Source organism: Meles meles, chromosome 11, assembly GCF_922984935.1.
Source record: "Meles meles chromosome 11, mMelMel3.1 paternal haplotype, whole genome shotgun sequence".
Taxonomy (NCBI): domain Eukaryota; kingdom Metazoa; phylum Chordata; class Mammalia; order Carnivora; family Mustelidae; genus Meles; species Meles meles.
The window spans coordinates 88904914-88920069 of NC_060076.1; the positions used below are offsets into that span (position 1 = coordinate 88904914).

At 48.2% G+C, this 15156-nt stretch overlaps 1 protein-coding gene across 1 annotated transcript; it reads right to left on the minus strand.

The window, feature by feature from the left end:
• Window positions 1–4768: 4768 nt before the first annotated feature.
• Window positions 4769–6124, minus strand: LOC123952616 (forkhead box protein D4-like). Its single transcript, XM_046021868.1, is given in 3 exon segments — window positions 4769–4985; window positions 5039–5241; window positions 5243–6124. Coding segments are annotated over 3 exon segments (1302 nt in total).
• Window positions 6125–15156: the final 9032 nt, after the last annotated feature.

Here is a 15156-nt window from a genome sequence, read left to right on the forward strand (position 1 = left end):
TAAGCATCCATTTTGACATATAAACCTTGATTATGTTTAATAGTTGAGCTACGGGGAACTGGTGTGGAACTGAATTTCAGACTGGATTCTCAAACTCTTGCTTTTCCTACACCTATTTTTCCGTGGTGTTTTTTTTTGGGGGGGGGGGGTGGCAGATTTTGGTATTATTAGCTACCATCTGTGCAATTTCTTTGAACCAAGTGATGTGTATGGAATCAATGAATACTTGAAACACTTAAGTAATTTCAGTTGCTGATATGAAAAAACAGCCATTAAGCCTAAACCATTTTTGCAGAAATTACAGGTAGGGAACATTAGCAGTCAGAGTAAGACTACGATTCAGACTGGAATCAGATATTCACGTAGGAAGACATTTCTGAACATTCTTCCGGAGATGAGAGCTACGTTACCTATATTCCCATGAATATTTTTGAAACACTTGGGACACCCAAAGTATGCAAGAGCAGGACGCGGAGAATGTTACCGCGGCGCCACAGCGCACCTGCCGCCCAGCAGCACCGAGGCTCGCAGTCTTCTCCCAGCTCAGTCTCCAGATTCCCAGGCGCCCTCTCTCCTTGCCCGCAGGCGCCCTCACCTTCGCTCCCCTGTATTGGGCCCGGACCTTCGGACCTGAGGGCGAAAGGCAGGGCCGGCCCTCTCCCAGCCCAGCGTCACCATCCCTCCCTAGCTCTCTCCAGGCTGGGGCGGCCCAGCTCCCTGGCCACATCACGACACTTCGGCGCAGTCCCGAACCAGCGCCTGGCCCCGGGCGCGAAATGGAGTGCAGGGTCAAGGTTCCCCGGAGGAACTGTGGCCCGGTGGGGCAGCACGGGGCAGCCATCCACCTAACTCCACCGCAGAGGGCTGGCGGCAGGGAGAGGCGGCGGCTGCGGACCCGTAGGTGGACTGGGGGTTGCAACACCGCCAACTGCGTTCAGGTGTGCATGCGTTCTTGGGACTCACCAGCGGCAAGAGGACGCAAATCCCACTGTGGAGGAAGAACGCATCCTCATGACTCCTCTGCCTCCCGGCTGGCTACCTTGGGTCGAGTGTGGTAGCTCAGCGCGGACCTGGGCGCAGCCAGGTGCATGACCTTCCCGAACATCTCTCGGCCCAAGTGCTCCCTAGAGGAACGCGGAGCAGAGTGCACGGCGCTGGGGTGGGGAAGCGACGGCGTGAGCTTGGGGCGGCTCGGGTCCTGCGGGGACAAATGCGCTTCCCGGCACTCCGGGCCTGGGGCAGGAAGCCGGGAACTTGGGTCCGTTTAGGCCTGGGTCTCTGTGACCCACCCGAGGCCCCAGCAGGAGAAAGTCGTGGGCGCCGTTAGGGTTAGTGGTTCAGAAACCAAAGAGGGCCCGGTGCGAGTTTCTCAGTTTCTCTAAGTCGCCAACTTAACTGTGTGATGGGGCTTCCAGCGTGTCTTTTCCACTGGGTGCTGGGAGGGTTACAGGGGAGCCCAGTGCCTGGCCGGCAGACAAGGAGCCCAGGAGAACGTTTGCCGCTGCCCTTGCTGTTATTAGTTATTAGTGCTATTATTAGCCGGTGGGACCCGAGCGGGAGTCGCTTTCCTTCCTGCCCTCGCCCCAGCCTCTCTGCGCCTGCCAGCAGGTAAACTCCGCTCCCCTCAGCTCGGGAAGTGTCCAGTCAGCCCGGTCTCAAGAAGAGCCCGAAGGTCGAGGGCAACCCCACCTCCGGATCCCTCTGCGCAACTGCGAAGCGCTGTGCCCTGCGCGCGGGCGTTTACAGCGGACCTGCTCTGCAGCCCAGAGCCGCGGGGACCCCGGGAGGCGCGCGGACGCCCCTGCACAGACCCACCTGCACCCCCGCACCGCCTCGGCAGCAGTGAGGCCTCTGCCCAGGCTCGTCCTCACGGCCGGGCTGGCGTTGGCCATGGTTGGGGGATCGGCAGGGGCAGCTCGTGGGCCCCCGCAAGGCCCGACCTGTCCACGCCGTCGCCAAGTTCAACTGGAGAACAGCGTTTAATCTACTCTTCCACAGAATCAACGTTTCTCTCGAAATGTCATGTTCAATATGGTTTCATTAGTAGGAGCCGGGGGCCGGCTTGGGCTGGGTTCTGACCCTCAGACACCCGTGTTCCTGACGGTGCTCGTCCCGCCTGGGGCGAAGGGAAGGAAGAAAGCGGCGTCAGATCGGAGGGTTGACTAGGCTCGGCGGCGGCTCTACCCATCGCTCCCTAGGTTTGCTGACCGAATAAATGAGCGCATGTAGGCCTGGAGAGGGTTTCGCACTCAATCGAAAGCGGAGGGGGGCGGGGGGGGGGGGTGTTGAACGGGATTGTTCTTGGCAGGAAATAAACTCTCTTTACTATGGCTTGTTGTCAAACACAGGTAACCCCAGACCTGCCAAATACGATGATCGGATCTTAAAGCCGGGGGTGCAGAGGGTCTGGCAAGACGGGGCAAACCCTGAGAACAGAAGGTGGCTGGGGCGGGGTGGGGGGGGGAGTGGTTCTGGCAGCGAGGACTAAGGCTGCACAGCACGTGCAGGGCGGAGAGAGAACGGAAGTTCGAGTCTCAGCTGCTACCCGGGATTGGGTTTGAGAACTTTCCAGAACGCCCCCCAGAACTGCCCTACTGCAAGCGTGGAGTAGGTGAGGAGAGCAGGCAGGACTTGGGAAGAATTTCTAAGTGCTGGGGAGGAGATGAGAAACTGGGGTAAAAGTGGACCAATTAAACAGCTGTAAAAATGTGTCTTCCCTAGAAATTCACAGCTGCAACAGCGGAGTAGATGAAGGGGAAGAACCTTCTCACACTCACCCAGTGAACTCTCCTAAGGCGCCAAGGAATGCAATTCTGAAAAGGACCCCTCCTCCAGACCCGGAGAGGTGCAGGGTCTCTAGAAACTTGCTTTCTCTGGAGAGTATTTCCTGATGCACATCTTCCTCTGGCTTCCCTCCCACCGGGTCACCTGGAGCCAAATGACAGTGAAACCTTTCTGGTTGCAAAGTTCTTTCAGAATTTCTTTTAGAAACAACAACAAAGTTCTTTCTGTTCTAAAGAAATGGCCTATAAGCCCTTAGAAGTCATCCATCTAAGGAGAAAAATGTTTTAATTGTAAATGTCCAAATTCCAGTTGCTTCATTTGATACTTGTTCCCCACCCTCCCCCACCCTTCTTTTGAAAATTCTAATGCTTTTTATTTTTTTTAAGATTTTTATTTATTTACTTGACTGACAGAGATCACAAGTAGGCAGAGAGGCAGGCAGAGAGAGAGGGGGAAGCAGGCTCCCTGCCGAGCAGAGAGCCTGATGCAGGTCTCGATTCCAGGACGCGGGGATCACAACCCGAGCAGAATGCAGAGGCTTTAACCCACTGAGCCACCCAGGCACCTGAAAATTCTAATGCTTTTTAAAAGTTGCCTTTTACTTTTCTCTAGTAAATGTTGGCCACTACATTCTATATTGATCTCAAATGGTGCTCCACTTTATTCAGGCGAAAAATCAATGTCTCTAGAAAAAAGAAGAACAAATGGAGAATATATTTACAGTTTCCTCCAATTTTTTCTCTTCTATCGGTTTCATAAATACTGAATCCCATTATTTTAAAATTCAGGACCTTTTCAACTTCAACCATCTGAGTTTTGAAAGCCATTTTGAAAATTGTTTGATACCTATAATGAATATGGATTATAAAACTGAATTGTTTAACTGGGAGGAAAGAACTAAGTTTTATTTTTATTTTATTTTTTTAAAGATTTAAAAAAAATTCATTTGACAGTGAGAGAGAGATCACAAGTAGGCAGGCGGGGTGGGTCGGGGAGAGGATGCAGGCAGAGAGCCCAATGCGGGGCTCCATCCCAGGACCCTGAGATCATGACCTGAGCAGAAGGCAGAGGCTTAATCCACTGAGCCACCCAGGCTCCCCTATTTTTATTTTTTGGAGGACTTTATTTATTTGAGAGAGATAGTGAGAGAGAGAGAGTATAAGCAGGGGGAAGGGCAGAGGGAGCAGGCTCCTTGCTGAGCAGGAAGCCTAATCTAGGGCTTGATCCCAGGACCCTGAGGTCCCAGAAGGCAGATGCTTAACTGACTGAGCCCCCCAGGCGCCCCAAGAACTAAGTTTTGAAAGAAGTTCCATCTGGAAAGCAATTATGGAGACATAATATGAGATAAACGACGTAGTGTAGTGATTTCGCATTTTATTTAGTTTATATAGCTAGCTTTTGATTTTAACATCTTTCCGCAGACGATGTCACATCACATCAGACACACAGAGAAACAAATGTGTCAAAATTAAAATTCCATATTACACATCCATTTCATAAAGAACATAAGTATTTTGCATTTGACTTGGGACTAATGTTCACAATTTCTAGGGAGTGAACAAGGGGAAACAAGTTGTGCACTGGACATTTTATTTTCTTTTTCTTTCTTTTTTAACCAGAACAAAATGTCCCACTCACGTTCGAACTTCCTCTGGAAATGTGTAACCGGAAAAGCCCTGGGAGCCACAACTGGAGGCTGGAAAAGAAGGGACCAGAGTTGCCGCCGGCCGAAGTTTATGTCCCGGTTGTCGGAACAGCATCGAACTTGAGCTTTGTAACGTTCGCTTTGTAAAGCGACCCGAACTGTAAGGTTCAGTGTGTGGTTGTTCGGCTGAGGGATTCAGATGCATCCGCGCTGTCCCTGCCGTGCAGGGTGGTGAGGGTGAGAGCGGAAGACCAAAAGAGCGGGACCCCTCTTCGCTCTGCGCTATGCCTTGGCTGCAGGTGCGCCCGGCGGAGTCAGCGCCAGGACAAGGTGTGGATGCTACTCAAAAAGCCGGCAGATAACCTCGCTGCCGGAAAGGCTGGCCACCGTGGTCAGCCGAGAGCCTTCTGCTCCAGGCTGACACCCCAGCAGCGCCGCGGTTGCGGACAGGTGTTGGCCCAGCGGAGCGCCCTCGCTGGGAGTGCAGCCGCGGGTACATTCCTGCTGCTGGGGCTGCGGCGGCGGCTGCTGTTGGCCTAAAATCGTTCGGGCGGCGGCCGCAGCGGACGCGTGCAGCAAGGGGGTAGCGGCCCGGTGGTGCCATAGACACGACGGGCGCTGCAGCAGGTGGCAGTAGCCCCACGGGGTCGGGGGCGGACTCTGCGCGGCCCTGGTGCCCCCTCCCCGGACCCCGTGCATGATACTCTCGATACTGAAGGGTGAGCATCCGTCTCCCAGCCGCGCCGCCGGCACCTTGCCCTCCTCCCGAAGCTGCGAACGCAGAGAGGGCTGCAGGGCGGAGAGTGCGCCTTGGGTGGCCAGGTCGGTGCCTTGCGCTTTCTTGGGCGCCTCGGCGCGGGCCGGGGCCGACAGCAGCAGGTAGCGAAGGGGGTGAGGGTGCAGCAGCGCGCACGGGCGGCTCGCGGCGGCCGCAGCGTAGGGTCCCGGGACTGGCTGCGGCGGGGCGGGCGGCCCGAGCAGCAGGCCCGGGTAAGGGCCGTGCAGGGCGGCGGGCGCGGCGGGCAGGGCCAAGGGGTGGTGCAGGTGGACTCCCGGGGACGGGTGGTGGCGCTTGAAGCGCTTCCTGCGGCGGAGGAAGCTGCCGTTGTCAAACATGTCCTGGGAGGCGGGGTCCAGGCTCCAGTAGTTGCCCTTGCCCGGGTGGCCGGGCTCGCGGGGGATCTTGACGAAGCAGTCGTTGAGCGAGAGGTTGTGGCGGATGCTGTTCTGCCAGGCGGGGAACTTGCGGCGGTAGTAGGGGAAGCGGCCGCTGATGAAGGCGCAGATGCCGCTGAGCGTGAGGCGCTTATGCGGGCTCTGCAGGATGGCCATGGTGATGAGCGCGATGTACGAGTAGGGGGGCTTTGCCGGCTGCGGGCCGTCCCCAGAGGCCGCCGCAGGGCCGCTCGATGCCCGGAACTTGGCGCCGAACTTGGAGGAGTCGCTCGGGGCGCCGCCGCTCTCGGGGGGCTCTCGGGGAAGCGCGCCCGCGCCCCGCCGCGCCTCTTGCGTCCCGGGCGGTTGCAGCTCCCTTAGGAGCCGCTGGCTCTCCTCCGCCTCTTCGTCTTCCTCTTCCTCCTCCTCGTCTTCATCTTCCTCCTCTCCCAGGATGTCGACCTCACCGTCTTCCCCGTCGGAGCTCGGGAGACTGCGCTGCGGTACGGGGCGCTGGCGCTCCGGTTTTGGCAAGTTCATGGAGGAGAAGGTCCCGCAGACGCCGGGGAGGTGGCGGCGGCTCACCTGGCTCGCGGGGGACTGGCCTGGAGCCCTGGGTTAAGAGTGTTCCAAAAAGCAGAAACTCTTGCGGTTGCCCTTTTGGTGGTGTCCTTTTCTGTTGGTTTCTCCTCGTTCCCAACACCGTCCAGCAAAGATGCACTTTGCCTTTTATTAAGGCTTCTTGGAGTCCCTGTGTGGTTGGCTCCCCCCTCCCCTTTATACCCCTTCTTCCCCTACCTCTGAGAGCTCCCACTTCCTCCCGACGCAGTCCAATGGTGAGGGTCCTCTGCACGTTACCCGACAGGGCAAGAACCTTCAGCCTCCTCCTCCTTACACCCACCCGCCAGCAAAGATGCGCTGTTAAAGCCCTTCGGAAACGTGCACAGAAAGAAGAGGCAGGAAAGTATGGTGCCCAACAATCTAGGGCTACTTCCACTCGGGCCTCTCCCCTGGAGGACAGAAAAGGTGGGAGGACAGTAAGTGTCTTCGGTGCTTGACTGTAAAACAATGTGTAACAGTAAAAGTATGTTTTCGTGTTTCAGAGCTGGTGATCAATCATTTTCATGAGTCCTCATCCACAATGATGCACTGAAACATTCTTAATGTCCTAATAAGTACATCCATGAGCTCAGGGGCATGCGAGGAAGGCTTGCATGGTCCCTTCTACTCCGCACCTTAGCTCTACAACGTGTTCTTCCCGCTCGGCTTTCCAGAAAAGGCTGAAATGTCCTTGGCATTAAGTTATGGAAGTTCAGAGCGGAAAAAAATCAGGAAAGCTAAAGAGAAGTCCCCTTGCATCACTGATTCTCGAACTTCTTTGAACATTGAACCGCAGTGTGAAATACATTTTATGTCATGATCTTGGATGGATAGATTTCTGTAACTAAAATGGGTTCCATGAAACAAGTGATCACTGATCTCCTTTTTTCTTTTTAAAAATGGCCATGACTGGGGCGCCTGGTGGCTCAGTGGGTTAAAGCCTCTGCCTTGGGCTCAGGTCATGATCCCAGGGTCCTGGGATCGAGCCCCGCATCGGGCTCTCTGCTCAGCGGGGAGCCTGCTTCCTCCTCTCTCTCTGCCTGCCTCTCTGCCTACTTGTAATCTCTGTCAAATAAATAAATAAAATCTTAAAAAAAAATGGCCATGACAAACAACTGGTTTTTGCCACAGACTAACTAGTAGAGCCAGGGTGAAAAATCCTGTTTTCTAAAAAATAGCCTCAAAACATGAAGGGATACACCAGTGTGAGAGTCCGTCGCTCCCAGTGTGCTCTATCCTCCTCCCCTTTTTAAAGCCAACATTAAGCACCTTTACTATAATAATACTAAAGTTGAAACTTAAATAAGGCAAAGGAAGAGGTGCAGTTTCAGCACGTTTACCGAATGACTAGGTCGTTATTCCCTACACTGGGGGAGCGACACGGCGGAGAAGCCAATGAACTCACTCGACGTCCTTGGAAGTAAGGATTTTTAGATTGGCTTTATTTAAATCTGCTCAGAGACTAGAGCAGCAGTGCAGTGGAGTATATTGTGTGTTATATAAGGGGATCTTGTGCTGAAACGCTGAGCAGCAGTATATATTCAGAATTTAATACCCACCCACTAGTGAAAAGAATTTGAGAAGGCATCCAAGAAAAATGCAGGCATTGATTGTCACAGAATGAACCTTCTACTCTGGATTCATGCTAATGAATTTTCAGGAAAAAAAATCAGAAGCCAGGTACAAGGGCAAAATAGAACAACAAAACAAAACAAAATAGCTCAAAAAAAAAAAAAAAAGCTCAAACTAGCTAGTCCTTTCAGGATAAAATTTTTGAAAATTGTTTTCTCTCCTGTCTTTTAAAAGCTTATCCATTACTCCTGAGGTTCTCACCCTCTTAGGCTTCTCAGTCAAATGTAACTTGAAGGACAAATGACAGAACTTTTGAGCCTAACCGATTTGTGTTTGAATCCCAGAGTCACCAGTTATTACTTGTGTGAGCTACTAAACTAAGCTCCAGGAGGGCTGCAACAGGTGTCTTATTCAAACTCAGGCGCCCAGCTGCCTCCCCATGGACCCCCTGCAGGTAAAGGACCTTTCTGCCAGGAGCAAGAGGAATCCAGATGGCCTGGAAAGGGAGTATTGTTAGTTTTCCTAGAGTCAACTTCTATGGGGATTTGGGTGATTTAAAAATGAAAGAAGAAAAGGAAAGGCATGCAAAAACAAAACAACTGAAACTACCTCCGTTCTTGGAGGTTTGTCAGAGAGGGTGCAGGGGACAAATGAAAGAGCCCCCCTCCCATCCTCCCCCAACCACTCTGTGGCCCAAGCTCAGACAATTTAAGGAAAGATTAGATTACAATCCAAAGTATAAAGTAAATATTCAAGCATCCATACTGATAAAAATTAATGATCAAGTACATTAATAAATGGGGGTAGGGAGGGGCACCTGGCTGGCTCAGTCAGTAAAGCATGTGACTCCTGATTTCAGGGTCCTGAGTTCAAGCCCCACACTGGGCATAAAGCTTGCTTTAAAACAAAACAAAGCAAGACCCCCAAAAATGAGGGAAAAGAAGGAAGTCTCCCATGCAGGAGAATTCCCAGTAATGTAGATACTGCACCCTTGAGGAGGTGGCGTACACTTACTCCTTTACTGTGGTGGGCACGCTGACTGGCTTCCTTCCAGACTACAGTGTGGGGGGCACGGGGAGCCAGTGAATAATCTTACAAGTGAAGAAGCCTGACAAACACTTCAGCCGGGTCATCGGGGGATAAATGTTAACACCAGTAGTCATAAACCATGTGAATAGTATGTACCCTTGGTGTGTGATAAAAATAGCACTCTGTGATCTCGCTCCCCAAAACCCGTGAAGTTAGGAGAAAAACAGACAAGTTCCAAGAGAGGAGCATCTTCTGTACCTAATCAAAACCATCCTCAGGCGCCTGGGTGGCTCTCTGGGGAGGCTGCCCCTCCCTCTCCCTCTGCGCCTCCCCCCAGCTTGTGCGGGCAGGTGCACACCTGCTCTCTCTCCCAAATAGATAAAAATCTAAAAAAAAAAAACAAAAAAAAAAAACCATACTCAAAACTATCAAGGTCACCAAAACAAGGGAAGTCTAAGAAAGGGTCACAGCCAAGAGGAGTCTACAGAGACATGACAACTAACACCTTGGGTGACATCCTGGGACGGAAAAAGGAGACTAGGTAAAAACTAAGGATGTTTGGGGGCACCTGCGTGGCTCAGTCATTAAGCACCTGCCTTCAGCTCAGGTCATGATTCCAGAGTCCTGGGATCGAGCCCCCATTGGGATCCCTGTGCAGTGGGAAGCCTGCTTCTCCCTCTCCCACTCCCCCTGCTTGTGTTCCCTCTCTCACTCATTTTATTCAATAAATAAAATCTTCAAAAAAACCCACAAAACAACCTAAGGATATTTGAATAACTATGGACTTTGATTAATAATAATGTATCAATATTGGTTCACTAATTATAACAAATGTGCCATACTACTGCAAGACATTCACTGACTGGGGAGGGGATATGGGAGCATCTACTATCTGTATCTCTATCTTATACTATCTGCTCAATTTTCCTGTGTAAGGACCTATTTAGAAACTGTCCCTGCTCCCCTTCCCCCAGGGGATTTACTTGGAGACAAGTCCCGGAAACAAGCTCCAGGTAACAAAGCCCAGAAACAAGGGTGGGTCAGGCCAGGTGGAGACATCTGATCAGTGGGGGTTTGCATACTGTCTCCCTGGTTACCAAGGAGTAGGGACACCCGCCCTCTGGGAGCTTTTTTGGTGCCAATCCTAATCAAGGTGTAATAGGCTGGTTCTAATGTCTACTAGGGTAAATTGTAATTCAATTGGTCACCTAGCATCACTGTGGAGTTTCCTGTGTGTGTTACAATTTCATTGGTCACCTCTGCGTGGCCAGGCCCGACCGCATGGCCTTTGCCCTTAAAAGCTAGTCTGTGAAACAGAGAAGGGTCACCTTCTCTTGTAAGAGGTGCAGCCCCAAATATTCGGTTAGATTCTTGATGCTTGGCACGAAATAAAGCTTTGCTTGACCTTCGCTTTATATCAGTCTCGCTCCTTTAATCACGGACCCATTATTGGCGCATAACACCGGTAAACCTAAAACTGTTCTGAAAATTACATTCTATTAGTTTAAAAAATTAAATATGGGGGAAAAGTCCTAATAGCCAGAAGGAAACTCAAATGTCCATCAGCTGATGAATGGATAAATAAAATGTGGTACAGACTTTTGTTCAGCAATTAAAAGAAATCACCGATACATGCTACAACATGGGTGAATCTCGAAAACATTATGGTATGTGAAAGGAGTCCGGAATATGCCAGTTATAGACACAGAAAGTAGATCAGCAGTTGCTGGGGGCTTGGAGCAGGGGGAAATGAGGGTAACTGTTGGTGGATAGTTTTTTTAAAAGAGAGAGACGTAAATGTTCTGGAATCTTGCCACTACCTGTGGATATACTAAAACCATGAACTGTACACTTCAAAAAGGTGAAGTTTACTGTACATGAATTGTAACTAAACAAAACTGTTATACAAAATATGTCAGTGTAAAAAACAAAGAGCTTTATCAATGAAAACTGAGTGTTTTGGAAAGATTCCATTATGCCAAGTCACTCTAAGGAAAAAAAAAAAAAAAGCAGGAAAGGAACCCTTACTGTCCCATCCTTTTAGTTTCAGTATTGCCATAAGAATGAGAAGACTTCCTTTGCAGCCCCTGCAATATTTAAAACGTGGCCTAGTGCAGGGTGGGCACTCCATAATAATTGGTGATTACTTCTTTCCTAACAATTTTTTTTTCTGAACAAACCTATCAAGCTCACAAAACGCCATCTCAGTGTGAAAAACCAAACCTTCTAAACTAATCTACAAAAAGGATGATGTTTGATTTCTCTCCATTTCACTCTGAAAATTAAATGCAATGTAGTCATCAATGGTTAAAGTTGATTCTCATATTAAGACTAATTGAGAAAAGTATCTTTCCCATCGAAGCAGGTAGGTCAAGTTGCTAGTCCATGAAGGCAGAATTTACTTCTTTCAACATCACTTCCACAATGAATGGCATTTCTAACACTGGAATAGTCTTTTCAAAGCAATCTAAAAATAGTTTTCCCACGTACACTAGTAAATCTAAAGGAGACTATTAATCAATTTGTAGCAAGCAACCAACCTCCTAAGTGCCTAAAACTTCTTAGCGTTATTTTGCCGATAACTTCCTTCAAATGTCATAATAATTATAGACCCTTTCAGTCACCTGGTGTTCCCTCACACCCTGTGCTGACCTCTTTCTACAGCTTTCTTGCACTCAGAACCAATGTTCGTGCCCCTTACACTAAAAGCTGGGAAAAGCCTAGAAAAGAACTATTTGCTTTAGAAAGGTATGCAGAAAGTTTGAATTTTTAAAAAATCAAATCTTGCTATAAAAAGAGAATTTGCATTTACAGAGACTCTGTATTCAGGGTGCTTTAAATTTCACCCCTAGAACAATGGAGAGAGATTTGCATTTTATCTCCATCTTATGAAATAAGGAGGCAAAGCCGCGGAGAGATTTAGTAATCTATCCTATATTACTCCGTAAACTAGAGAGTTTTAGATGAACTACGCCTAAACCTTGACCCTCCTCATCAACACCCTTCAAATTTTCTATAGTTAGCAGAGTAACAGCCCATATTATTCACTGATTTGCATTATTATTAAAAAATTATTCTTTCCAGGATATCTATGGCAAGTTCCCAAGTCCTCTGAAGTGCAGGTTAAACGAATAATGATTCTGCTCATGGAAAAATACTTCATTTGGGGGAAAATAAGAATGAAGAACAAAACAACACATCTTTAAAATGACATAAAAGCAACATAAAAATACAGTGTGAAACTTAAAACAGTGAAGTGGCGCCTGGGTGGGTTAGTCGGTTAAGCATCTGCCTTCGGCTTAGGTCATGATCCTGGGGTCCTGGGATCAAGTCCTGTCTTGGTCTCCCTGCTCAGCGAGGAGTTGGCTTCTCCCTCTCCCCCCCTCCCTCATGTGCATGCGCACTGTCAAATAGATAAATAAAATGTTTAATCAATTAATTAAAACAGTGAGACGCCATTCCACACAGACCTGAGAAGGTTCGAGTGTGTTAACCAGGTTTGGAAAAATGGGTACTTTCATACCCTACTGTATAAAGTTACAGGCATTTGGAAGAGCAGTTTATCAGCTCTATTAAACATTTCACATGTGCACATGGCCGAGGCCAGTGATTCCACCCGTACCTCTCCATTCTAGAGAAACGGTCACACGAGAACAGAGAGGCTGCTGCAGGAGGCTGCTCACAGCAGCACTGTTTGCAGTTCCAAAGATAGGAAAGGACTGGTTCATCTGCCACAGCCATCACGAACCACATTACTCCCCAGCTAAAACCCTCAAGGCATTCAGCATAAAACACATGTGGTCTGCTCCGTGGCATGAGGAACAGCAAGCCCGGCCCCAGCGCACAGTCCCAGTCCCTCTTCATACTCTGGTTTTCCATCCTCTGCCGCCCTGGCCTCCGGCCTGGTCTTGCGTGGCACTGTGCGGGCTCCACCTAAAAGGCTTGTTCTACTGCTTGCTCCCTCTCGGTGGAAGCTTCTTCTCTTCCCTACTTCCAATGCACGACCTTTCAGCTCCCTTCTCAACTTGGAAACCACCTCTCCTCAGGGACGCCCACCCAGTACTTTTATCGGCTTTCCTACTTCCCTGGCATTTTCTAATTTATTTATGTCCCTCCACCAAAATGTACACAGTAAGATCCTGGCCCTTATCTGGCCCGTGCAGCTTCAGCCCAGCGCTCATGTGTAGGCAGACTGGAAGCTCTCAATAAATGATTTTTTAAATGAATGTATTCCATGCTATGCTATGAATTTCTATGCAGCAAGAATATGACCATGTAAAGATCTAAGACTAATAGCTGAGTTAAAAAAAAAAAAAAAAAAAAAAGCAAGTTGCATGGCCAACTCTTGATTTGGGCTCAGGTCATGATCTCTGGGTGGTAGGATTGAGTGTCACATTGACTCCGTGCTGAGCTTGGAGTCTGCTTGTCCCTCTGCTCCCCCCTAACACCCCTGTACCAGGTGCACTCTCTCTTCCTCCCTCTCTCTATTAAATAAATAATTTAAAAGCAAGCTCCATTACAATATACAAATATTTTATTTAAAACACACACATAAAAATAAAATCTTTCCTTGAGAATATTTATAAGAAGCTTCTAAATATCCTGAGGAAGCAGCTTAAATTATGGTTCTAATCACTGAAAAGCAATTCACTTCAGGCGACAACGCAAGCCATGTGTGCGAGTGAAAAGAAACATGGAAAAGGGCAGACAGGAAGCTGACAACTTCGCTTACTCTCAAGGACTGACAGTGACAGAAGGAGAAAGGTCAGGGGAGGCTGACTTCATCTGCAACGTTTGCATTTTTTACAATACAAATGTATTCAGTCAATACTTATGTGATAAAAAATATTTAGAGATTAATACATTTTAAAGAAAAAACAAGTATTTGTGAGTTTGATAAACATAAGAGTATTGATTGATACTACTTCAAACACTTCTCCCGCAACAGGACAATTAAAGTAAGCTCTTTCTCATGTTTCTAGAACAGATGAATCCAGATACTAATTGTTTGCCAAAAACCATTATGGAGTATTATTGTGTCATCATTAACTATAAAATAAATCAATTTAAGTTGTTAGGAAGAAGAAAAAATTTATCCGGGTTCTGCTGTGTGCCAGAAGCTGAGTTCGGTGCATTAGAAACCTATTCGATCCTCCCAACAACAGTGAATGATTGATATTATCACCGTCCACTTTATAAATACGGAAACCAAACTTGAGAAAATACTTTGCCAAAGATCACATAGCCAAGAAGCAAAAGAAGTGGAATCACAGCCCAGATCCGACACAAAAATCAAATGAGTTTCTATTGGGCAATCTGCCACCACCAAGTAAGCTTTGTCTCTCAACCATGAATTTAAGAGAATGGGTTCAGGAGGCAAATGGATAAATACAGAGAACTTTTATTTAAAAAGAGACAGAATGTAGGAGAGGAGAGACAGAGAGTCTTTTTTTTTAAAGATTATATTTATACATTGAGAGAGAGCATGAGTGTGGGGGGATGGAGGGCAGAAGGAGCAGGAGAAGGAGAAGCTGCTCCCTGCTGAGCAGGGAGCCTGATGTAGGGCTTGATCCCAGATCCCTGCAATCATGACCTGAGCCAAAGGTAGACACTTAACTGAGCCATGCAGGTGCCCTGAGAGACAGATAATCTAGTCAATAAGCCTGCCTCCAAACACTAGAACCATTCAAGACAGAGATGTAACTCTTCTATTTAAAATTCTGGGGAAAAAAGGGGGCACCTGGGTGGCTCAGTGGGTTAAAGCCTCTGCCTTCAGCTCAGGTCATGGTTCCAGGGTCCTGGGATGGAGCCCTACGTCGGGCCTCTGCTCAGTGGGGAGCTTGCTCCCTGGCTCTGCCTGCCTTTATGCCTACTTGTGATTTCTGTCTGTCAAATAAACAAATAAAATCTAAAAAAAAAAAAATAAAATAAAATTCTGGGAAAAAAATTCCAAAAGGTATTTTGATAGCCTTCTGATACTTAATCATTAGTTTGGGAAAGCGCTTCTTTAATTCCCATCTGATGCTCTTCTCTTACGATCTGAATACAGTTATGCGGACCTGGCCTTTAGTAGGAATAGGAGATAAGTAAGCCACTATACATTTACACACCAACCACTAATATAAAGATGGTTAAATTATCCTACGTTATCTGCCAGTTATGTCTGAAGTTTTGCACCTTGTCACTTTTTGCTTATGTTGAAAATTAAAGAAGTTCAAAGAAATCATGATGAATTTAATACCAGTAGTAACTTCTACTTAAAATTAAAAGCTCTAAAATTGGAATCATCTAAATATATTATGAAGTAAATGGAAGTTCCATTACTCTACAGGAAAGCTTAGAATTGACTAAGAGATGGTTTTAATTTTTTG